General features: G+C 46.6%; 1 protein-coding gene and 1 pseudogene across 1 annotated transcript in view; both read left to right on the top strand.

The window, feature by feature from the left end:
• Positions 1-22,993, top strand: part of ZNF185 (zinc finger protein 185 with LIM domain) — a 31,067-nt gene extending 8,074 nt beyond the window's left edge. The window contains exons 5-22 of the mRNA XM_066640191.1: positions 608-688; positions 1,329-1,412; positions 1,784-1,822; positions 2,235-2,318; positions 4,590-4,676; positions 5,786-5,875; positions 6,014-6,082; positions 6,444-6,530; positions 6,674-6,781; positions 9,459-9,539; positions 11,200-11,295; positions 13,256-13,357; positions 13,883-13,966; positions 18,330-18,425; positions 19,401-19,469; positions 20,518-20,631; positions 22,126-22,228; positions 22,895-22,993. Coding sequence (XP_066496288.1) covers positions 608-688; positions 1,329-1,412; positions 1,784-1,822; positions 2,235-2,318; positions 4,590-4,676; positions 5,786-5,875; positions 6,014-6,082; positions 6,444-6,530; positions 6,674-6,781; positions 9,459-9,539; positions 11,200-11,295; positions 13,256-13,357; positions 13,883-13,966; positions 18,330-18,425; positions 19,401-19,469; positions 20,518-20,631; positions 22,126-22,228; positions 22,895-22,993 — 1,573 coding nt within the window. The remainder of the gene's footprint in view (positions 1-607; positions 689-1,328; positions 1,413-1,783; positions 1,823-2,234; positions 2,319-4,589; positions 4,677-5,785; positions 5,876-6,013; positions 6,083-6,443; positions 6,531-6,673; positions 6,782-9,458; positions 9,540-11,199; positions 11,296-13,255; positions 13,358-13,882; positions 13,967-18,329; positions 18,426-19,400; positions 19,470-20,517; positions 20,632-22,125; positions 22,229-22,894) is intronic.
• Positions 20,924-21,040, top strand: LOC136663338 (5S ribosomal RNA; annotated as a pseudogene).
• Positions 22,994-25,840: the final 2,847 nt, after the last annotated feature.

The following is a 25,840-nucleotide window of genomic DNA, read 5'->3' as shown; positions in this document are numbered from 1 at the left end:
GGTTAGGAGGGTTAAATGAATTTTTTAACTTATTGTAAACTTTTAGTTTACGTAGGGCACAATCCTATGGTTGTCAACTCAGAAGTAAGTGCTATTGTGTTTGTTGGAGCTTACTCTCAGGAAGGTGTGGATAGGACTACAACCTTAATTATTTAATTGGATTGGATTTTGTCATATGAGGGGGTGTTAAAAATTTCCCTGCTTGATGTCATCCGGCCGTGATATCACTATCAAGTTAATGACATCACTTCAAGTGGGTCCTGACAGATTGTCATTCTAAAAAGTGAGTCCCGGTGCTAGTTTGAGAACAATTCAGTTAGTCCATTTGACACTTGTATTTTTCTGAGGCAATTAGCAGCGCCCCCAGGAGGAACCTGTAGAAACTGCAACCAATATATGCATAGAAAATGTGAATAAATGCTGCTGTGCTCCTCAGGGACTAGTAACCTTTCTAGCCCTTGTCTTGCGCATGCACGGAGCTCATGGTATGTCTGCCCCTTGCTGAGGCTGCTTCAGAGAGGTGAGGCTGGCGCGCATGCTTCTTTGTGTGGTGGCTAAGAAAAACAAAGCACTTAACCTACATCTCTTTCCTTTGCTATGATTCCAGAGCTCCCTACAATGTCAAGCGAGAACCAACAGATCCACATGAGGCTGAGCGCATTGTGTGCCCTGATGAGCATAAAAAGAGGTATGTCATCTTGGGAGGGCTGGCCAGTCCCTGAGGCCAACTGAGACGGTGGCCTCAGAGGCAAAATTGGCAGAGGGTGCCAACTCTCCTCAACTCTTTCTTTCACTTTCTGGATTCAAAAAGAAAGAAGGGAATGAAGCCTGAAAAGGAGGTACTGAGGGAGAGGACGCACGCCTCTTTCCCTCCATTTCTCACTTTTCAAATCCAGGGAGTAAGAGGATGAGTAGCAGAGATAAAGGTTGGCACCCCACTGTGCAACTGAGGCATGCCATCTCAGTCATTGAGTGGTCTTGGGCCAGCCATCTTAGCTACTTCATCTGGGCACCACTTCTGCTATCTTTTTCTTCTCTGCTGCTACCCCTGCTCCATGCTTGCTGAGTTTGAAAAGAAAGAAGGGAATGGAGCAGAAGAAAGAATAAAAGAAAGGACAGTGGCGGGCTAGAGTGTCTTCTGGAAGACACTCTCTCCCACCACTCTTCTCTCCTCTGCTTCTTTCTTCAGATCCAGTACGCACAGGAAGGGGAGGGGGCGGGCTTTGTGTATATTCTGTGATCACCCTCAGCACAGAAATGGGTATTCTCAGAAGCCACAAGCCCTCCTTTCACATAGAGACGCGCCTTCTCTCTACCTTTCTTTGCAGGGCTGAAGCTGCAAGTAGCGTGCTCCGGCGAACAGCCAGCAAGGAGCGTTCTTACGTCTTTTCAGCTGCTAAGAAAAGCAGTGGGTGAGTTTGTGGGAAGGAAATGGGGAGCAATGATGAAATAAAAGAGCATGTACCATTTGGCAGTGACCAAGCACCTCATCTAAAATTAGCCAACAAAGGCAATGATTCTGCTGAGTCTTGTGGCAGGCTTTCAGGAACTCCAGGATACTGTGGCTTTGATCCAGAATGTTGCTTTGTACGAGATCTTTGGACCTCCAGTCCTGATACACGAGTGCCCCATTTATGTGTGAGATGCAAGATGGTTTTCCCTCTGTAAACAATTATTCAAAATTAATTTTAAAAAGCCCCGGCAGATGCTGACCTTTTGGAATGAGTTGTGATCTCCACTTGTTCGACATTCATTTGATGTTGTACTTGTGTCTCCTTTGCAGAAGTCCATCCCAAGATACACCATCCTTCCTGGCCAAGAGGTGAGTGATGGCAATAGTGCCCCCCCAAATCACAGGCAGCTTGGAAGTGGGTGGCCCCCTTGTTAGAATCATAGAATAGGAGAGGTGGATGGTACCCACAAGATAATCTAGTCCAACCCCCTGCTTGTAGCAGCAAATCCTCCTTAGAGCATCTCCAGCAGGTGCCTGTAATGATCTCCAGGGAAGGATTAGCCTACTGTTGATGGCAGATGTCCTGGCAAGCCCCAAAGACAGAACACCCCTGTGCTCAAGTTGGATTCCCTGTTAGCAATGAACACTGAAATGGAGAGGGGGAAGCAAGACAGATGACTTCTGAAGATCAGAGAAGTGGTATATCTCCCACCCTGAAAATAAAGCAGAGAAAACAAGAGGGCCAGGCCATTTATATGTGGTTTTTTTGTCTTCCTGCCAGGGTGGACATAGAGGATGATATTGGCCCACGTTCCAGAAGTCAGACTGTACCAGCCTCAGGGTGGTTCAGTAGCCGTGGGAAAAGGTAAGAGTCCTTTATCAAGATAAAAGGGGATCGGGGAGGGAATCTAATTTAAAATAGAATAAATGGATGGCTGCCAGTCCCTCCTGAGGGTAGACACAGACTAACCACCAATGTCACCAGCTAACCACCATTCATCCTTTTGTTTGCCAGCAGCACCAATGGGGAAAAGAGGAGTACATCTGAGTCCCCCTGGAGTGAACCAAGGATGACAAATGCTGCTTCAACCACCAGGTGAGACAACCTGTGTTCTCTTTTCCATTTCATATTATGGTAAGGCACAAGCGCAAAAATAACCTGAAAAATAAGTGACTGTACCCTTGATCCACAGCTCCACTAATTAAAATTTCCCTGTGCGACAGTTAGGCCTTCATGCTTAATTGGTAGATTAACGTTAGTTGATTAATCTCGATTAATCTTAATTAAGCTTGAAGGCCTAATTATGTCTATATAATAATAGGTTTGCAATTCTTTAGCTGCAGTCCCATAAACATTCACCTGGAAATAATCCCTACTGAATACATTGGACTTGCTCCTGAGTAAGTGTACTTTGGATTTTGCTCTGAATTTAAAAGAAGTTTAGCCATTGTCCTGGCTTTAAGTCCAGACCCTTGGAATGAAGGCAAACTCGTACTTCAAGGGACAGAGCTTCAGAGAACATAAGAACAGCCCTGCTGGATCAGGACATAGGCCCATCTAGTCCAGCTTCCTGTATCTCACAATGGCCCACCAAATGCCCCAGGGAGCACACCAGATAACAAGAGACCTGCATCCTGGTGCCCTCCCTTGCATCTGGCATTCTGACTTAGCCCATTTCTAAAATCAGGAGGTTGCACATACACATCATGGCTTGTAACCCATAATGGATTTTTCCTCCAGAAACTTGTCCAATCCCCTTTTAAAGGCATCCAGGCCAGATGCCGTCACCACATCCTGTGGCAAGGAGTTCCACAGACTGACCACATGCTGAATAAAGAAATATTTTCTTTTGTCTGTCCTAACCCTCCCAACACTCAGAAGCTATGACTTTATTCAAAGAGAATGTACAGTCACATTTTGACTACAGCGAATTGACATGCTCAAATTATAATCTTTATTGGAAAGCTTGGAAATCTGGGCAGAGGTTTATGAACCATCTCTTAAGCCCTATCCATATATTCTTTTTAATACATGTACAATCTGAGTACAGGACAAGCTTCACGGGCTTCATTTTACTACTTAGACTACAGCCAAGACAGATAAACAACCACAAATAAAAAGGCAGTCCTGATCAGCACGTTTTAGAGCCTCTACACAAATTACGTGTTTAAGTGTACGTGATTCTGGCCTGGTAGGAGTTGGAGTTGTAGCCAGAGCAGGGATCCAGGGATTCAACGTGGGGAATTAGGACCCTGGATAGCTCCAAGAGGAGGCAGAAGTCCAGGCAGGGGCAAGACTCCAAGAACAGTTTCAGGACCTTGGATAGCTCTGAGAGGGACATTTGGCCGGCAAACTAGATGTTGGTATCTGAGCATGCTCAGATGCTTGCTCTAGCAAAGGTCTGGTGCTACTAAAGACACACACAGATATATACACATGCTTCGGCTAGGAGAGTGGATGGCTCCCCCCCCCACTTGTGCCTTAAAGAGCCCCAGCACTATTGTGCAGGCATCAGTTCCAGCAAAGTTGAGGGGCTCTGCTACAGTGCCCTCAAGGGAACCTACTGAGCCAGAGGACAGGAGTAGAGTGATGTCCACTGGCTGTGGTGGAGTTTGAGGATCTGACTCCTGGAGGAATCCAGAGTTTGTGCTAGGGAGTTCTCTTCCATCAATCTGTCACTTCCTCAGAGTCTTCAGCCTCATCTCCAAATTAAGAGGCTTCCATTCTCGGTCATGGCATGCATCTAAAAATATATTGGGTGACTGTGAGAAGTTGTATTTGTAAATATATGAAGAGTACAGGTACATTCATCAGAGAGCCAGGATTAGCTCTGACTTGCTGTTCAGTATGTACTCGGTGTCACACCCGGGTTTGTTTCTGTATACCCTTATATAACAGCCCAAAGCCAACTATGGAAGCAGGTCAGACCCGGGTCATGTGAGAATTAGGACACATTGACATGAAAAAATAGCAAATCATGCCAAGCCAGATCCACTTACCTGTGAGATGAAACGGGTGTTGGGGTGAGAGTGAAAGGAATCCAGGATTTGGAAATGCTTGGAAATGGACATTTTGCGGTTTCAGTGATTCTACCCTGTGCTATGTTGTTGATTAGCTTCTTTGCCTCTCTTATAGCATTGACACAGGCAGCAGAAGTCAAGCCCCCAAAACCAGCTCTGAATCTGATTCTACTTTCAACCACTTCAGTTCTCTGGAGAGCAGGTAGAGTACATTAATTCTGGACTTCAAAAAGCTCCACAGCCACAACTGCTGAATTAGATGGGGCAGGAAAGCAGAAAAACCTTTGGAATAGAAACTTAGGTCGGCTTGTCCATAGCAGTCCATAGTAGGGGGAGGTGATGTCTCTCCACTACATAGTCTCACTCCTTAGAGCAGGCATCGTGGCCAAGCAATTTTGAGCAGGACCGTCCCATTGAGCAGACATTTCCTGGAGACTTGGCAAGAAGGTCTAAGAAGGTCTTAGAAGAAGGTCTTAGAAGTCTTAGACCTTAGTGATTTTCAATGGGTGTGCTGTGCAACACATTGGTGGGGCCACACAAAGGACCGCAGAAGTGCAATGGGAGTTTGGAGCACAGCACTGAAAGTTGCTGAAAAATTCTTCTGGATTCTGTGGCTCTCTTCCTGGGTAACGGTCTGTAGTAAGAAATTGTCTGTCCCTATTTCCCGTCCTGAAGGACAGACAATTCGTCATGACAGACAGTTGCTCAGAAACAGGACCACAGAACCCGCACAAGGCTCCTGGAAGCCGAAAGTGACATCACAATATCCATGTTGGCAACCTTCAGTCACGAAAGACTCTGGTATCGGGCTCTGAATGGTGGTTCTGGAACAGCGTCTAGTGTGGCTGAAAAGGCCCATTCGGGAGTGACAATCCCTTCCACACTGGGAGCAAGTGCAGTCTGTCCCTGGTCTGTCTCCCTGGCTATGGGCCTTCCTTCTTTGCCTCTTTGCCTCGGTCTGTTGGCCAAGTGTCTCTTCAAACTATAGATACAGACCATAAAGAAGACCATAAAGGACTGTGTGCTATTAGAAGAAAAATATTGAAAATTGCTGCTATAATGAAGGGATCTCATCATACACCCTCTCTCCTGTCCGCTTCACAAACCCATAACAGCACTCCTCTTAAACTTCAAGGACCCAAACCCAGCTGTGGCTCTTATTAAACCCATACTTATTTTGCCAGACTTGAATAATGGATAGCTGGAGGGTTTCCTTCTCCAAGCAAAGTGAATCTTGTTTCCTCTACTGCGGTGCACTGGGCCCAAATATGACCCCAAAGATCATTCTTTGTTTTTGCTTTCTTCTCCAAGCTATAGGAGACCAGGTGACCAGGAGAAGAATGAACTGCTGTCTCGCCATGACTATGCTCCAAAGACATCCACTTCTCCTTCAAAGAGCAGGTAAAATCCACCGGAAATGGTTCACTCACCATTTCAGTGACTAAGAACTGCTGCTGTTAGAGCTGGCTTGAATGGGGTGGAAGGAGTGGGACAGACCCAAATACTAATTCCTAATTTCTTCTGCTTTCATTGCTGCAGTGAGAATGGAGAAAAAGTCCATTCGGTGCCAGGCACAGAAAAACGAGGGGTCATTTTTTCTGAGGACAGGTAATTCAATCTCCTTCAAACAGCCGTCATTCTCTCCTAAATTAACTCATGAGCAGTGTTGTCTCTTCCAACAGTAGGGAATAAACTGGTTTTATCCCTTTCTTCCTTCATCCCTAGCTAAGGGGTGTTGGCTAGCTGTTGCCTGAGGCAACAACTTCAGTTGACCTCATGGATGGGGCCTGACCTGGTCTCAGCCCAGCTGTTGAAGACCTCTGCACTAAGGTCAATGGTGTCCAGAGTAGTGCCCTTGAATCTCTAGAAAGGTCAAAGGTGTGTTGAACCCACACCTGAGGTAATGGAAAAAAAGTGGTTGGGAAGAGTTTACGGATCTAATAACTAGTTACTCTGTTGTTATTTTCAGCTACAAAGCAAAGCCCAAAAGTGTGACGGAGAGCCAAATGTCTCAGGCTCCTCGCATTGTCATCTCTCCAGAGGCAAGCCCAAAGAGGTAAGGACAGATTATCCAATGTGTATTTAACTGAGGTTTACAGAACATTCCAATACAACTGTTTCGATTTGTGGCCTCAGGCTGTCACTTCTATAGGCCAGCTAGCTGAACTTCCTTCAAACACCTTGTTGGTCTCTCCATAGCAGGTCCAGTGGTCATTATCGAATCAGTGACGCTGACACCGGAGTCGAGACACACCATTGGCCTAAGGATGGAGAATACATGAGTGACAGAGGTGCTGATATCTCAAGGTAAAAGGGCTTAGGAGAGATTGTGGAGGTCTGGTGCCCCAGAGCTCCCACAGTCAAAATCCTAGAGACTCCCATCCAATAATAATAATAATAATACAGGTATTTATATACCACCTTTCTTGGTCGTCAGATTTCTCCTCAGACTTTAATTCAAGGTGGTTTACATAGGCAGGCTGTACTAAATCCCTGTAGGGATTTTTACAATTGAAGAAGGTTCTGTCTTTCAAGAACCACAACATTTCAGATGGATCTTTTATGATCTGGTATCACATTCCGGCCTCCAGTTTCCTCCCATGCAGGCTGACAAGCAGCTCCTTCATAGCTCACTTGAAGGGCGGCCAAAGAGTAGGTGGGATAACCTGGCTCGGCTTGTCAGCTGCTTCAAGGTCTCGCCATTCACGGTGCCGGTGGCCTCAAACTGGTGACCTTCGGATGTCATCTTCAGGCAAATGGAGGCTCTACCCTCTAGACCAGACCTCCTGCCCAAGGCAAATAGTAGCCACAGGGCAGACCAAGAACTCTTGATGCCCAAGGCAGGATGCCTTTGCTGCCCCTCTTACCTAATGATGCTCCAGCCTCTGCTTCACTCACTTGCCCATGTTCTAATTGAGCTCTTCTCACCATATGTCCTCTTCCTCTCTGCTCCCTTCTTCCTTTTCCAAACCAGGAATTGGAAGGAGAAGGATGAGCAATGGAGGCAAGTAGGAGGGCAGAGATGGGTGTTCCTGCCAATCTACTACCTGATGCAACTGTTCATTGATGGGCCAGCCCAGCGTAGCCACCAGCCAAGAGGCAGAGGGTATTCAGATGGGAGAACGTGGGGTGCAAAGGATTGAAGTCCTTTTCTCCGATGCTGTTGTCCTGATCCATAGGGATCTTATTGCTTTTTTAGGTATAGGGCTGGAAAACATGCAAAAGAGGGCAACCATAGTAATCAGAGGGCTGGAGAACCTTCCTTAAAAGGAAAGGCTACAATGTTTGGAGCTTTTTTTCTGGGGAGGAGGGGGAGAAAGGCTATTGAGGGGAGTCATGACTGAGATTTATAAAATGATTCAAGGTGTGAAGAGGGAAAAGGTTTTCTCTCTCTCTTACAGTACTAGAACCCACCAATGAAGTTGACTGGTGGGAGATTTAGGATGGACAAGAGGAGGTATTTTCTGGCCTATTTAAAATTAGTCCGTGGATGCAGTGATGAGCACTAGCTTGGACAGCTTTCAAAGGGGACTGGACAAATTCCTGGAGGACTGGTCTATCCATGGCTAGTGATCATGATGGTTGTCTTGCCTCCAGGTTCAGAGACAGTATGAGTGCATGCCTTTCTCTTTAGCTTGTGGGCTTCCCAGGGTCATCTGGTAAGCCACTGTGAGAAACAGGATGTTGATCTCGGTGGGCCTTTGGCCTGATCCAGCAGGGCTTTCCTTACGTTGAATGGATGGACAGTAACAACAACAAAAAAGCACCAGGAAAGCTTTTTAATAACACATGGAAATGAGATGCATGATAGTTTATGTAACACCAAAGCCTTCATTTGCTGTGTTCTTCCCTGACAGATCTGGCCTGGATCAAAAGGAGGGGAACTCCTTCAGAGATATCAAATATGGGAGCCCAAACTCACGAGTTTCAGAATTATCTGAGCACCAACCGGTGACAGCAGGGTATGGCTCTCTCTGTGTACATTTATACCTGCATAGCAGAAGTGTGGGGGAATGGGGTGGCCCCATTAAATGCAAGATATCTTCTCTGTTAACAGACCAACACAATGCTCCTTGTAAAATGGTTGAGAGTGGGAATGCTTGGAGCGTGGAAGTTCCACTCCCAAGATGCTCTCCACTGTGATCTGCTTCTCAAAAAGCAGCAGTGAAACTGGAGAAGAAGAACAAAGACAGCAAGGGGCATAATAAGGGATGCAGGGGGTGGGCAATAGGATTTGAGTGATAGTGGCAAGATTGAGGGTTGGTGACAAGTTAGCTTGTGCCGCCCCTAGATGGTTGGCCACCTTCAGTCTCAAAAGACTATGGTATAAGCCTATAGCACCCGGTATTCCCAGGTGGTCTCCCATCCAAGTACTAACCAGGCCTGACTCTGCTTAGCTTCCGAGATCAGACAAGATCGGGAGATAGTGTTCAGTATGGGGAGATGGTTGGCAACCTTCAGTCTCGAAAGACTATGGTATAAGCCTATAGCACCCGGTATTCCCAGGTGGTCTCCCATCCAAGTACTAACCAGGCCTGACCCTGCTTAGCTTCCAGGATCAGACATTTGCAGGGTAACAGTTGCCATCAGAATATAAATTCAAATATTTCCCTGTTCCCTCCACACACTGATCTCTGTGACCCATGGTTGATTATCCTGGAGGCGCCTTGCAATAGATCACTGGGGAGGCTGCATGATTCTCACAGGGACCTGCAGTCAGGGGAGGCAGACTCGCCCCTGTTGTAGTCCACAGAAAAGAACCACAGCCTCCCCCGTGATTGTGCCATGCTCCACCCACATGCCAATTCTGTACGGGATTTGATTACTGTTGTGGTTCTTTTCTGTGGGCTATGACAGGGGGAGAGTCTGCCACCCCTTACTGCGTGACCCTGGATTCTCATATTTCTCCAATTTGCCTAACGGTCATACTGACAACCAGTTTCTAGTGGTCATCGTAAGCTGAACTACTTCTCTGTCTCTCTAGGGACAGCATGAAAGCTATCTCTGGGGAAAGATTCAATGTGCCCATCCACCTCCGTGATGATGAGGTTGTTGGCCCAAGCAGGTATGGAAAGAAGGGAAACATGGGTGGGTTATCCCATCCTCACCCTCCGTGTCAGAAGGCCTGAACCATATGTCAGCCATCTTATGAAAAGAACCATTTCACAAAAGATTCCATCTTCTCAGAGCTGGACAGCAGAAGCTGCCCACGGCTGTCTGCGACTGGAGATAATGGACCAGATCTACAACCACATGGGGAAATGGCTCCTAGGGTTCTGGTTCATGGGAAAATTGCTCCTTGGCTCCTAGGAAATGGCTCCATGACCTCCAAGTATCTGAGCTCTTGTGCTAAATCATTCCTGGCACTGCTTCTCCTTCTTTCCCCACTCCCTGGATTTGTAAAAGGAAAATGAAGTGAAAGAGGATGTGTGGGGGAGAAGAGAATACTGAGCTAGAGTTGCTCTGAGGCTCTCTAGTGCATCAGTCTCCTCTCTTCCACACTTCCGCCTCCTCTTTTTTTTTTTTTTTAATGCTGGGGACAGGAGGAGGAATGGTGGGTGGATAAAGGTGGGTGCCACTATCATCCCAGCATCATGAATAAGTCAGCCTTGATGGTTCATAGTTTTAGAGGACCTGACTCTTGTGTGACATACTCAAGAAGTTCTCTTAACATTCTAACTAGATATCACTGGACAGAGAAAAGCAAAGCCTCCTTAGGCTGCAACCCTGTACACTCACCTGGGATTAAGTCCCGTTAACTTCAATGGGACTTCTGAGTAGACATAACTAGGATTGTGCTGTTGGTCAGCTTGACCAAACATGCTTGTAACCTCTTGCAAACCATGCTACCATTTGCCACAAGGGGGAGGCAGTGAACAGGCAGCTCTGAAATCAGCCCAGTGGCCCTTTCATGTATGTTAGGTTATGGTTGTTTAATGATAGATGGTCATGTTTTCTGTGGAATGGACTGATGAGTAGAAGTTTCCTTTTGTATGGTTTACAAAACCCTGGTGGAATGTGGGAATCTGCATTTCCCCGTCTTCGATGGAATGGTTAGTGCTGATATTGGGTTGCTAGAGATCCTGGGGGGAAGTCTTGCAATGGATCCCTCCCCGCTACGGCAGCCTCCAGCCCTGTGATGGGACATTGGTACCCCTGCGACCCATACTGAGAGTTCAGAAGTTGGGGCAGCAGTTGGTCACTTCAACCATCACCCAACTCTGCTAACACCTGGCACCAGCTCTGAGAACTATAGTGTCCTAAGTAGAACCTACCAAAAATAGGGAACGGGTTACAAAATATTCATTTCAGATTCGATTAGTTATTTCACTATTGTTCTTGGAGGAAGAGACAAGGGTCAAGGGGTGGTGGCTGATACCAAGTGAAAGATATTCAAGATAGGTGTTAACCTAGAAGAAAACTCTATCTAGAAGGTATCACAGAAATCAATGACTACCCCTGCATCTCAACTAGCAAGGAAGGGTTCTGGAGGATTCATCAGCTTCATTGACGTGGATCTCTTTAAATGATCTCATAGATGAGTTCCGTTGGTTGAACAGTGTATGCGGTTGTGTTTGTATGGTTCATTCGCCATTGTCCTTCAACTCCATCACTGCTAACAGTCTGGCAGGTTCAAGGGGAACATGGAGGCAAGGAAGGACCACAAACAAGGATATGGGTTTACACATTCACAGTGGTCACCCTGGTCTACTCTCTTCTTGCAGATCATACTCTGGTTTTGAGAGGAAGTCCACGCAAGAAGTGGGATATGAGAGTCCGAGTGATACGGAATACAAAAAGGTGGAAGCACACTTAGCAAAGTAAGAGGCCGTGGTCGTAGGTGGCTGCCTATTTAGTTTGTGCAAGACCTCAGATGGGATCTCCCTGCCTTATTGGTAGGGGCTGTTGCTCAGTACTCAGATAAACCCTTTGTATGCTTAAGGTTCAATCTCTAGCATCACTATTTAAAAAGATCCAGTAGTAGGTGATGGAAAAAGTCATATGCATGAAACCTTGGAGTGTACCTGCTATTCAGAGTATGGAGCTACAAGGCCTATTCATCCATGAGACTGACTCAGGTTGTCACCTCGGGTTGGCAGAGGACATCCACCTCCATCCAATGACCTGTCTCTACTGCTCCTCCTCCCATACACTGGAGAGGAAAAGGAGTGCCACAGAGCAGAAGAGGAAGTGTGGAGAAGACAAGTGGTAGGCTAGAGTGTCTGACTCTCTAGCCCACCATTCTCCTCTTTCTCTCTGCCCCTGTCTTCCTTTTCCAGTTCAAGGAGTGAGAGGAGCAGAAGCTTGCACATCACCATGTAAAGGGGGGGGGGAGTAGTTGGCATACCACCTCAGGAACCAGAAGGAATTGAACCAGTTTTCCTGAGCTCGAATGCACTAGCCAACCTTATAAGTTCATACCTTCTCTGGATCTTTTAATATTTAAGATGCCTTGTCCACTCTTGGGATATGGAAGCTTTGTAGTAACTAAACCAGGTAGTAACTAAACATCATCGCTGTGACGTTATTGGGAATCCAAGAGTGTTTTCACCCTTGAGTTTTAAGTCATTCAATAAAACCAAGATGGCTGTCCTTTTTGTACGCTGCCATCCTTTATGTTCTGAACAGAAAGGGTTTGGCTTCCGAATAGGAATGCACGGCGATAATACGAATTAATAGCAAAAACAATATTTAGCGTTGACATAGTACTTGTGGACTGTTCAAAGTGCTCCATGCAGCTCCCTTACAGCCAGGTAGGCTGGTATCCTTTCCATATTGCAGAGTTGACTGAAGAGTGGATACCCTGAAGCCATTTTGTAAAATGTGAGATTTGAACTGGGGACCGCTCAGAGGCTTTATAGCCATTGCAAGTTGACTGTGGCCACTTGAATCTCACCTGTTCCCCTTCCTGTCATCGTCATAACGAATGAGTTTATTTGTAAAATGCCCATGATGTATAAACCTGATTCAAACATACTTCCAAACTTACAGTCTAACAGCCCAATCCTATCCACACTTTCCTGGAAGTAAGCCCCATTGACTCTAATGGGACTTACTTCTGAGTAGTCGTGCATAGGATTGGACTGTGAATCAGGTATTTTCAATTTTTTTTTTATTTTCACAGCACACTGACCTCTATGGTCTCTCGTTATGGTAAGAACATAAGAACAGCCCCACTGGATCAGGCTGTAGGCCCATCTAGTCCAGCTTCCTGTCTCTCACAGCGGCCCACCAAGGGGCAAATGGTCCAGGGCAAATGGTCTTTGCTTCTTATGCTGTCACTTCATGGTTTCTGGGAGGCTGTTCGGGATTCTGTGGCTCTGTTTCTAGGGCAACTTCTGTAGCAGAGGAAGAGGGGCAGACAATTCATTACTACAGACCATGCCCTAGAAACAGAGCCACAGAACTGGGAAGAGTTTTCCTAAGACCCACGGCACACCTGCAAACCTCTAACGGCACACCGGTTGAAAATGGCTGGTCTAATGGCTGATCGTTCTGCAGTTTAGGCTTGACAAAGTGACTCCATGCATCATCGCAACCAGCTGCTTCTGGTCTCTGACACCCCAGCAGGCTTTGTGCCCAGATTTCTGGGCAGAAGCGGCTGGTCGCAATGATGCTTCCGGGTGAATGGAGGTGCTCTGTCAAGGCTCCCCCATGGAACGGTAGGTGCCAGTCAATCAGGGGAAGGCTATCAAACGGCGCCAAATCTGGCCTACGGGCCATGATCAGGAGGGCCCTGGTCTAAATGGACACTGTGAAGCCAACATCTTTCCTTGTCAGGTTTGGCTCGTGGTCTAGTGAAAGTAGTTTTAGTACTACCGGCGCCCAAAGTGAGTTCCTCAAAGCTGCCAGGAGAGATGAGCCAGAGCTGGACACAGCCAGGTGAGTGCTGGATTCAATATAGCTCTTACTGGGGGGGAGGACTATAGTTCCGTGGAAGTTCCAGATTCAGTCCTTGGCATTCCCAGTTAAATGCATCTCAGATAGCAGGATGCATCTCAGACCCTGAAGAATGGCTGCTTGCCAGACTCTGCTGCTGCTGGCTGAACAAAAGCCCATCAGGGTTACTAATGTCCTGTAGCTCAATGGTTAGAGCTCACGCTTTGCATGCAGGAAGTCCCAGGTTCTTTTTTAGGCAGCATCTCTGGGTAGGACAGAGAAAAAATTCATGTCTGAAATCCTGGAGAGCCACTGCCAGTTGGCAGTACTGACCTGGATGGTCTGACCCAGTATGAGCAGCTTCCCCTGTTCTCAAATGTCATGTGCTGCTTGGTTCTCAGTTACATTTCCTGTGGTCCCTCATGGAACTGAAGTTCCCAGGGTTCCCTATTTGGGAACCAGGGTAATTAGGCTTGAAACCAGTTTCTTTCTATAATGACAGCATGTCCATATCCCCTTCCTTGGCAGGTCCAGCTCCCTCTCCACAGAGAGTGGTGTGGCCACTCCAGAGAGTCAACAAGGAGAGTATGGCGACGACTCAGACACCGCAAGGTAAGGAACCATTGTGGGCTGTGATAACTGACGGTTGCCATTTTTTCCCTGCAGCATGGAGTTCCGACTGTGGATTGGGAAGATGCTATAAGCGCACCTTCCTTCCCCAGCAAATTGCAGGTGCCATTGGTTTTTCCCTGCCCCTGCTGCCATGCCTTTAAGAGCAGTCAGACAGACAAACATGGAACAGGCCAAACATTTCCCCGTGGCTTTATTTCCATGCTCGATTTGTATGTGTCAAGCTGCTGTGAAATGCACAGGCGCACAGCCAGAAACAAACTGGCAACTCAGTGCGTTAGGAGCATTGCTGGTGGAGTTGACATTTCATGGGCTGCTACTGCCATGTGAAGTTTCTGGAGTGTGCGAGAGATGTGATGAATACCATCTCCCTTCTTGGGGATGGCTGTTTTGTTTTGTTCCCCCACCACCCAGACGTTATTTCCATGGCACACCTTCTCAATGTGTGCAGTATTTTTGAAGCATGCAAAATTGTGGCTTCTCCCACAGCTGATAAAACATGTCAAACACGACAACCCATTCTTGCAGGAGAGGTCCCAGGGTGAGGAAAAAGCAGGGTGTAATTAGTCTGTGAAACTCCTTGCCACCGGATGGGGTGATGGCATCTGGCCTAGATGCTTTTAAAAGGGGACTGGACAGATTTCTAGAAGCAAAGTCCTTCACAGGTCACAATCCATGATGGGCTACCTCAGAATGCCAGGTGCAAGGGGGTGGGCAACAGGATGCAGTATCTTGCTGTCTTGGATGCTCTCTGAAGCATCTGGTGGGCCACTGTGGGATAGAGGAAGTTGGACCAGATCAGCCTTTGGCCTGATTCAGCAGGGTTCTTCTTATATGCTTATGTTGTTATGATCACATATGTTGGTCCTGAAGAGCATCAATGAGCTATCCTGCAAACAGCGGCTTACGGTGGCGTCCTTGAAACCTGCTCTGCATCAGTTACCTGATCCAGCTGCTAAGCTCAGACACCCAGTCAAAAATGAAATGTCAGGCTTCTTTCCCATTTTGCCAGATCCGTCCCATGTTCTGAACAGCTAACTCTGTCGGGGTGGGGAGAAGGCCTGTTCTGCAGAACTGAAACTTGTGTGACATTTTAGAACTAACTGGAGCACCACAAGGTAGAACAGCCCATTCATTGCTCTCAGGGTGTCATTCAGAACGGCTGGAGTTCTTCTGACCCCAGATAAATAGAGTCATAGCCCTGGAAGCGAAATCCAGATACCATCAAATCCATATTCAGTATTCCTGATTGCAGTTTATGTGATCGGTTCTTCGAAATCCTACATATTTACCCTGAATCCGTCTGCCACTTCTGTCCTTTACTCAAGAGACAACAAAAGAATCGTTCTCCTTCATCCTAGGTATTTGAAAATGGTGAATCATCTTCATTTCTTTAGGCTCAACATTTTGTTTCTCCCCAGCTCCTTCTCTGCATTTTTCTAAACCCTCGATCTCTGCCTCTGCCCTCTTGCGAATCCGTATAGATGTGTTCACGGCCTTCTGAAAAGTGGCAGGCAAAACTGGGTCCAATATCACAGCTGCAGCCCACCTGTCTCCTGGAAGCCTGCCATTATCTGTAATTCCACTGAGAGATAAGTGCCTTAGATGTGACATTTCTGCTGAGGCATCTCTTTCCTGCCTTTGCAACAACATCATTTTCCTATTGTATTTAGCTTGGGGTTCCCAGTAATCCATGAGACGCTGCAAAGCAATGTAACTGTCCAACCTTGAATTCAAGCATTTGGTTTTCTTACCCTGCTTCACCTTAGTGTTGTCCGTTCTCTGATTTTTTCAGTGTTAACCCTATGTTCTCTGTTGTTTGCAGACTTTCTTAATTTTACTGAGCAGTTATTTTGACACTCACATGCTCCATCCCTTCGTGCAAGTGGCTGATGCAAACATTGATTGGGTCACCCATTATGTTTGGGTCACCCCAACATTGATTGGGTCGCCCTTTTTCACCCAGTTCTGACAATAAATTATGAATAATCATTTTTAAAGTTATTCATCTGTTGCGTATTCTCCTCTTCCTTTGGTAGCAAAAGCTAACCTGCATTTGGGGAGCTGAGTTGACAGAATGTTATCTAGGATTATGTCAAGGCCTGTGTTTACAGCTGGATATGTCTGGTCCATTGTGCACTGTTTACCCTTCTCCATTCTCCTTGATTTCCATCTGTCTTCCATTGAATCCTCCAAGATGGAAGCTGGTGGCTTTGAGATTTCCTCAACTAGTTTCTTGGGCATCCATGGGCCTCAACTCTCAACATCTGCTGCTCTGAATTTGTTTCAGATAGCCAAATGTTCTTTTTCTTTTAGTTGTGTTCTTGGAAAATGGAATCGTTTGACTGGACATGCTCCATGAGATGAGCTCATTTGAAATTTGGCTATTTTTTCTTTCCATTTACTGCTCTTCCTGTGCGCATATTGGCCCCAAATCCAGTGACATAAAGCATTGAGATTTTATTTAGCTGGACTTAATTAATAGGACTTAGCTGGATTGGGTTCATTCTTGGTGGAACACCCTACCTTCCTTTCCTTGATGTTTTCTTGTTGGGTTGGTGAAAAGCCTCCTTCTGTATCATCCATGTGTTCTATTCCTAAATGCATTACCTTGGATGCAAGCGCCACTGATTTCTATTGAACTTACTCCAAAGTAAGTTCTTTTAGTTGTCTTTAACTCTAGTTAAAATAGTTTGCAGTATTGCAAATTATTTGACATTGTCTCTTTAAACACAGTCCAGCATTTTGCAATTCCTTTTCATGCCCTGGGATTCTTTTTTCATATGACTGCCTTCCTTCTGGAGAACCTTGCTAGATCTTGGAAAAACATTTTGGCATCACTTCAACTTTGGAGTCTTGCAACAACATTTTTCTTTCACCTAAATGCTGTTTCTCCATCGCAAGGGTAAACAGAAACTCTTCATGTATGTATGTATGAACTACCCTGATAGTTAACTGTGGCAAATTGCCAATGCAGCCATCCTCTAAGAGATGATGCTTTGGTGACAATCAGGGTTTATTTCAGCCGCTTCAGGAGGGTTACTTCTGGCATGCCAGAGAGCTATCATAGGACATCATCCTATCTGGAGACCAGTCATAGGACAACATCATCCTGTCTGAACAGGCCAGTTTACAACTCATGTGTGTTGGAGAGTGAATGCAGGACATCATCGGATCTGAACTGCCAGCCCCCAAATACCACCAGATCAGGGGCTAGTTATGGGATGTCATCATATCTGAACAGCCACTCATACAATCCCAGCAACCTGGAGATGAGTCATGGGAGGACATCGTACCTAATGAACCAGGCAGTCAACAATGGAAGGTAAAAGAGGTGGTGAGCTATGACCTTAAGACCTAGCAAAAATCTGCAATAGGGAGAAAAGTGTGCGGGAATCCCATGTGAGAATCTCATACCAGTGGATGCTGGTCTTCACGGTGGAGAGAGCCATCAGAAATCAAGATGGGACCTCGTGGCGACCATCACTGTTGAAATAGTGAAAATAGAGGTCAATAGTAGGAAGGAAGGGATGGTGCTGAAATATCTATGTTAGGTACGGAAAATCCCACTATAGGGGACACAGGACACTGCTATACTGAGTCAGACCATTGGTCTATCTAGCTCAGGACTGTCAACACAGGCTGGCAGTGGCCCTCCAAATTACCAGGTAGGAGTTTTTCTTTGCTTTACCTGGAGATTGAACCTTGGGTCTTCTGCATACAAAGGAGATGCTCTTCCATGGAGTTATGCCTCCTTCTCAATTCTAGTAACTGCAGTGGACAGCAGCCATAACTCAGTCAGTTGAGACTGCTCAATGCTTTGAGATTCAACCTGCAGCATCTCCATGTAGGGCATGCATAGAGATCCTGGAGAGCCATGCCCAGTCCGTGTTTTCTGATACAGAGCATGTTAAGGACGTGCACTCTATGTTAATGCATGCATGTCTTAGCCCCTCTCCTTGGTTAATTCTATTAGTAGCATTGGGGGGACAACGACAGTTTGGTCAAACTGCCCCAATGTGATGAAAGGAACTCACGCAGAACTGCAGGGAGGGGCTAGGACATGCATATGTCATGAGTGTGCATGTGTTTTACTGCATGGTTTAGGGTTAAAAATATATTGTCCCAATTGGCCTGAATGGGCAACACATGGGTAATAGTGTACATTGTTTGCAAGGGTCCAGATGCCTTTCCAAGGGAGTCTGAGTGATACATGCATCTCTTGAAAGTTCTCTTTGAGACTTTCAAAGACATTCTACAAGAGGCCTCCTTGCCTTTGCTTCTCTCATTATTGCTTTGCTGCAATCCCACTGATCTGCTTAATGTTCCTGGTTCTCTCCAGCAGGTCCTACTACCCCTTCAGAGACAACTATACCACCGCCTCTCCGAGAAGTCATAGAGTGCCTTTCTATAAAGACAGCTGTGAGCCAGAGGTTGGAAGGTAAGGATGAGGTCATTAATGAGCTCAAGTGGGGGAGTGTTATTGATCTTCATTTTGTATATTTGCATTCACATCCTGACTTTCTCCCATGATGGCACATACATGGAATTCTTTGGTGATCTCCTATTCTCCTCTCTAGTGCCCTGATCTAGACCTGTTTCGGCTCCAGCGAGGTTGCTGCATCATGAAGAAGCAGCTGAAGATCTGCCAGTGACTGGTGGGGAGGGTGTCAAAGGCCACCCCACCTTCCCTGGTGGTGTGCCCATTGTCACAAATAGCTGTCATCATCCAAGGGCCTCATCCACCTCCTTTCTCCTGGGTTTGAAAAGGAGAATAAGAACAGCCCCACTGGATCAGGCCATAGGCCCATCTAGTCCAGCTTCCTGTATCTCACAGCGGCCCACCAAATGCCCCAGGGAGTGCACCAGAGGAGGTGTGGAGGAGAGTGGTGGGCTAGAGCATCTCTTGAGCTGAATGGTGGAAGAGAGAAAGGTAGTGAGCTGGAGTTTCAGCCCTGAGAGGTCCTCAAACTAGAGCCCACGGGCCTACCAATGCATCCTGACCAGCTGTCTGAGCCCAGTGGCACTATAATTCCATGCAGCCAACCCATATGCCTTCCTTGTCAGCCCCCCGTTCACCCACATGCCACTGCTACCGCAAACCTTTCTTCTCCTGCTGGACTGGTGTAAATATATGGTGAAAATATTTTTATCCTATTGTGAAAATTCTATCTATACAATTATCAATCTACATTATTATCTATAGTGTGTGTGTGTACATTATTCTCAGTATGATCAGCTCCAGCCTAGCATAAGAACAAGGCTCAGTGATGTGGCCCAAACAACTGAAAGTTTAGGGACCCCCCCCCCCAGTACCTCTAGTCATTCCCTCCCTCCCACCCCTGGCTGTGTTCATGAAACAGCAACTTCTCCAAGTCACATTTTTTTCCCATTGCTCTTTTCCCCTTCCCAACAGCAAAGGCCTACTCTTTGTGAAGGAGTCAGTCAACAGCACAGAGTTCTCTTCCTCTCCACGCTACAACAGGTAAGAGTATGCTACAGGGAAGGGACGTGTGAGCCGGTCATAACCTTGGCATTACAGGAACACATCCTGGCAGGAGGTCTGGTCTAGAGGGTTGAGCCTCCATTTGCCTGAAGATAACATCCGAAGGTCGCCAGCTCGAGGCCAACGGCACCGTGCGACCTTGAAGCAGCTGACAAGCTGAGCCGAGTTATTCCATCTGCTCTGAGCGTGGGAGGATGGAGGCCAAAATGTTGTGACCAGATCAGAAAGAAACATCTGAATGTTGTGGTTTCTTGAAAGATAGAAACCTTCTTTCAAAATGGTAAAAATCCCTACGGGGATTTAAATTGCCTGCCTATGTAAACCGCCTTGAATAAAGTCTGAGGAGAAATCTGAGGACCAAGAAAGGCGGTATAGAAATACCTGTATTATAATATTATTATTATTACAGGCAAATCCACATGTGAGCATGATTGATTTTGAATATTCGTATCTTGTCTTTCCATCATATGAAGGCACTTTCTCTTCCATCCCTGCTAACTCTGCAGAGATGCAGTGACTTTCTTATACTTAGTGGAGGGAGAGCGACAGTCTCATCTCGTCCTAGCATTCCTGCCAGTGGTTGTCACTGGTGTCTCTCCTATGTGGAGGTGTAGTCGGGGGGGGGGGGAAGCAATTAAACCATCAGTAGAATGGGAGGAAAACAGAGAGCAGTGGCTCTCCAGCCATGATCCACTGGGGAGGGGGAGCCATGATCACTACCAGCTCCAGAGCTCAGGTCAACCAGGCGGGTAGACCTCGGCTTCCACACGGACTTGGAGCCCAGATCTACCAGCTGGGTAGACCTGGGCTCCTGCCTGAACTTTGAGCCATTGGCTGGAACAGGAGCCCAGGTCTACCCAGCTGGTAGATCTGAGGTCCAAGTCCAGGCAGGAGCCCAGGTCTACCCAACCACCAAATCTTAGTCACAGAGGCTGCAAGTTAAATTGGGAGCCCAGTGATGCTTCAGTGATGCTCCCAGCAATTGGTAAATTGTATCTGCATTTGAGCCTCGTTGTCTTGTCCGCAGTGACAATGTTGCCTCCCCGTCTTCTTCCCCCAGTCGCAGCATGGTCGATCCGCCTGACCTTGAGAGATCAACCTACAGCAGTGCCACCTCTCTGAACAGCATCCCTCCCAAAAGGTATTTATTGTTATTAAATTATATGGTGCCACTAACATGCATGCTGCTTCTCATAGAGTGACAATACAGATCCCTGCCCTGAGAGCCTTACAGTCTAGATCAGGGTTTCTCAAACTGCGGATCAGGACCCACTCGGTAGATTGCGAGCCAATTTCAGGTGGGTCATGTAGCACCTAGCGCAGCTGCCATGGAAAATACCAGAGCTAAAAATGCAGGGTACAGAGCTGCTGGGCAGGGCAGGCTCCAGGTGGGAGAGAGGCCTGGTGCTTTGCCCTGAATAGGTGGGAAGATAGACAGCAACTGTTACCCTGCACATGCCTGATCTTGTCTGATCTCGGAAGCTAAGCAGGGTCAGGCCTGGTTAGTACTTGGATGGGAGACCGCCTGGGAATACCGGGTGCTGTAGGCTTATATCATAGTCTTTCGAGACTGAAGGTTGCCAACCAGGTGGGAAGATGGGAAACAGAAAGGGGGGAAGGGCTGTGTGGTTGGAGAAGGATCCAAGTCCATGTTCTGTTTTGACTTCTGAGCTGGAATGTCTGAATTCCAAGCTATGCAAAATAACAGCATGAGTGTGCTGTGTAATGGGATGTTTGGCTGACTGTGACTTAGATTTGAACCCTAAATTGATGATGTCACTGCCAGCCATGACATCACTTCCAGGTTAATGACATCTGATGGGTCCCAATGGATTGTCATTCTAAAAAGTGGGACTCGATGTTAAAAGGTTTGAGAACAACTGATCTAGATATTGACACGAAGGAAGGAAGGAAGGAAGGTCAGGAGTAAGCATGGGCAGTGAATGCAACTATTTTAGGGCTTAGCTCAGTTATAGCAATGAATGAAGTTGAAGGCCAAAGTCGTCACACCAAAGGTGGATTTTAAGAAATTTCAGGATGCATCCCGCTGGTGTTCCAATTCCAAGCAAAAAAATCAGCAAATGAAAAAGGGGAGAATTGTTTCAGTCATGGCTATTTACCCAATGAGTGGGGAGGGGGGTCTCCAGGGTCCACGTGCCATGGGGTCTTAGGGTCCAGCGGAAGCATTCCTATGGACAAAAGATGCTGGTCTAGATGTGTTCATGATCTGATCCAGGAGGGTTTTTATCATGTTCTTATCTCAAACTCTTAAAGGGCCCCTTTAAGTTAAACTATACACATACTACTTGCCATGTTTGTAGAACTTACCGGTAAACCATACAAACAGCTACAGGTTTTGCTGCGAGCATTTTTTTTTTGCAATGCCAGCCCTCCTTATTCTGAATGTGTTTCACACCTCTAAGTGGTCTCATCACAAAAATCCTGCACTCTGTTGTTCTTGTCTGCTGACGACACCCATTGCTGAAGGGGTCCTTGGGTGCCCATGCATGAAATGATGGCTGCATTATATCTCTCCATCGGTGTGGCTGGAATGAGGGGCACCTTTGCAGCTGAGACCAGGATGGAGAACGTGCATGTATCACCTAACTCATTTCCTCCTCCTTCTCCTCCTCAGGTCCCTTGAGGACATCTGCACTTACTGTGGTCGTGAGATCCGCAACTGTGCTAAGATAACCATTGAGAATCTGAAAATCTGCTGCCATGAATACTGCTTCCGGGTGAGCGTTCTCTTTCTGCTAAAGCCCAAGGTTTCCTGGTGCTGGAGGCAGCACATCAAATGTGACTCATCTCCTCATATAGTGCTTTGCTGCAGGAAACAATGTACCCCCATTTTACCCAGTCTTTGAGGTTCTTCCCACTCCCTGGATTTGAAGAGGAAGAAAGGGATAACATGGGAGATATCTATTGTTACTGTTCTGGGGCCACCACAGAGTTGACCTTGTCCAGGTTGACTGAACAAGCGGAGGTCATCTGTTCCACTGTGGGACAAAATCAAGGCTTTTCACCTGCCTGAAGAAGTGGGGAAGATATGGGGCACTAGCATGGTCCTCAATAATCACCAGGCAAGTCCCAGAAAGTGCCACAAACATAGTCTCTCAAGTGGATACTCCCTTGCAAAACGTAGACTGAACCTCTCACGCGTATGCACCCTTGTCAAGCCTATTTAGGCCATTGGGAAGGAGCTGCCCGGGAGGAGAGACACTGGCCAACATCTCAACCCCTGTTGAGAAAGGAATCAAGGGGTTCAAAGAAGAAGTTGTTGATGTCTGGCACAAACCCCTCCCTTCTTCCATCTGGGGTGATAGGGAGGAGAAGGGGACTGAGGATTCAGAGAGAAGGTGGTGTTGGCTAAACTGCAGCTGCCTCTCGTTCCTTGTCCGCAGTGTGGGATTTGCCACAAGCCAATGGGAGATCTGCTGGATAAGATCTTCATTCATCGGGATATTGTCCATTGTGATAAATGCTACGAGAAGCTCTTTTAGGTGAGTGGGCCTTTCCTGCAAAGCAGCAGGGATGCTCAAGAATGATTTTTTTCCTGCTTTTATTCCATTTGCTCTTTTTATTAAAAAGGAATCCATTCGATTATTCCTGCATCTAAATCAAACACATTTCATGACCTATTAGTTACTCCTGGGTTTTCATTTCTGTTTCTATTTTTCACTATAGTTTTTGTTGCAGTCTACATTAGTGATGGCAACAGACATTATTCCGGTGGCCACCTGGCATTCTTGAAGGGGAAAAAAAAAATGGTAGCCACCATTTTTTCCCCAGAATGCCTTGGAGTGATGCAACATCCAAGTCACTGCTCATGCTGCAGATAGAGGCAAAAAATACAATAAAAAGCAGAAAAATAAAATAAATGAATTACAGTGGTGCCTCGCATAACGAAATTAATTCGTTCCGCGAGTCCTTTCGTTATGCGAGTTTTTCGTTTTGCGAAGCGCGTTTTCCCATAGGAATGCATTGAAATTTAATTAATGCGTTCCTATGGGCAAGAAAAGTCAGAACAAAGTCAAATTTGGTTTACAAAGTGTTTATTAAGTGCTCTTTAAAGGCATACATACTGTACTGAGGATTTCAAAAATGGGGGGGATGCTAAGTGGGGAGCTTGAAGGCTGTAATCCTGTGCACATTTTCCTGGGAGCAAGCACAATGGGACTTACTTACATAAACTGACATGAAGATCCTCCCCTTACTAGGGTGGACGGGATCATAAACTGACATGAAGATCCTCCCCTTAAAACAAAACAAAACAAAACAAAAAAAATTTGTCTTGCGAAGCACGGGTCATAAAAATTCGTTGTGCAAGTCACCAAAAATTGCAAAACGCTTTCATTCTGTGAGTTTTTCAGTGCGCGAGGCATTCGTTATGCGAGGCACCACTGTAATTGAATAATGAAAAAGCTAAGCGGTTGGTCACTCATTTGTAATAATCAGCATTCACATGGGAATGAATGAACCAAATGTGCCTCTTTTGATTTGCTTCATTCTGTTACCCTGCACCTGCCCGATCTTGTCTGATCTTGGAAGCTAAGCAGGCTCAGGCCTGGTTAGTACTTGGATGGGAGACTGCCTGGGAATACCGGGTGCCGTAGGCTTATACCATAGTCTTTCGAGACTGAAGGTTGCCAACCATTCTGAAACTCACACACTCCATAAGGTAGTAAAACTAGAGTGGCAGGATCAGGGAGGAGAATATACTAGGATAGCATGACTGCTGTATACCGAAAGAGATGTGAAGTACAGCCTGCCCTTTTATCCATGGGAATCCATTCCAGGACCCCATGCAGATACCCCACACCACTTCCAGTTTGACGAGCAAACCAGGTCTCCGGGAGGCCTTCTCAGGCCAATGGAGACCTCCACAGGCCTCATAAAACCTCCTGGCAGCCTCAAAAAGCCACTTCAGGTTTGATGGGCAACCCCAGCATTCATAGCATCTGCGGTGGTTCAGATTTGTTGATGCCGGATCTGTGGATATCAGGGTTACACTGTAGGATGGATCTGCTCAGGGGTTTTTTTTCTGTGGTGATCAAATTGGGGAGCTCCTTCCTGATAAATGTATAGATGGTGTCATCATTGCTATCCTTTCAGCACCAAGCAAAGTCCACCTTATTCTCTTTTGGCATTTTAAGGTATTGGCTAGTCTGGGACATTCCAGGGTGGCCGTCATGAGGAGGATTTCTCCCCCTCTCTGTTATTTGTTGCACCCAATGGGGTGCAATGGGGCTTTGTGAGTGTGGCCATGTTCACTGAGGCACTCACACTGCCCAACCCATGCATACAGGAGCACATGAGGAATAATAATAATAATAATAATAATAATAATAATAAGAACTAGGTATTTATATACCGCCTTTCTGGTCATCGGATTACTCCTCTGACTTTATTCAAGGCGGTTTACATAGGCAGGCAAAGGGGATTTTTACAATCTTAGAGGTTCTCTCTCTGAAACCAACAACATTTCAGAATGGATCTTCCTGGTTTGGCCTCACTTCTGGCCTCCAGTTCTCCCAGGCACGCTGACAAGCAGCTCCATCTCTCACCTGGAGGGCAGCCAAGACGCTTCTTGCTCACACCAAGAGCAGGTGGAATCCCTCAGCTGGGCTTGTCAGCTGCTTCAAGGTCTTGCCATTCTCAGCCGTTCAGGGAGCTGCCAGTGTCCTCGAACTGGCGACCTTCTGATGTTATCTTTGGGCTAACGGAGGCTCTACCCTCTAGACCAGACCTCCTGCCCAAATGGGCTCAAATGTCCAGGATTTCTCCAAGCACAAACACAGCCCAAGAAATAAAGAACACGCTTAAATGGATCCCTCCTCTGGATTACTCCTCTGACTTTATTCAAGGCAGTTTACATAGGCAGGCGTTTCTAAATCCCTCAAGGGAATTTTTACAATCATAGAGGTTCTCTCTTTCAAGAACCAACAACATTTCAGAATGGATCTTCCTGGTTTGGCCTCACTTCTGGCCTCCAGTTCTCCCAGGCAGGCTGACAAGCAGCTCCATCTCTCACATGGAGGGCAGCCAAGACGCTTCTTGCTCACACCAAGAGCAGGTGGAATCACTCAGCTGGGCTTGTCAGCTGCTTCAAGGTCTTGCCATTCTCAGCCGTTCAGGGAGCTGCCGGTGTCCTCGAACTGGCATAGGAACATAAGAACATAAGAACAGCCCCACTGGATCAGGCCATAGGCCCATCTAGTCCAGCTTCCTGTATCTCACAGCGGCCCACCAAATGCCCCAGGGAACACACCAGATAACAAGAGACCTCATCCTGGTGCTCTCCCCTACATCTGGCATTCTGACTTAACCCATTCCTAAAGTCAGGAGGT

The sequence above is a fragment of the Tiliqua scincoides genome, chromosome 12 (genome assembly GCF_035046505.1).
Source record: "Tiliqua scincoides isolate rTilSci1 chromosome 12, rTilSci1.hap2, whole genome shotgun sequence".
Lineage (NCBI taxonomy): Eukaryota > Metazoa > Chordata > Lepidosauria > Squamata > Scincidae > Tiliqua > Tiliqua scincoides.
Note: the sequence above shows the minus strand (reverse complement) of the source record. Positions and strands in the feature narration are given on the sequence as shown.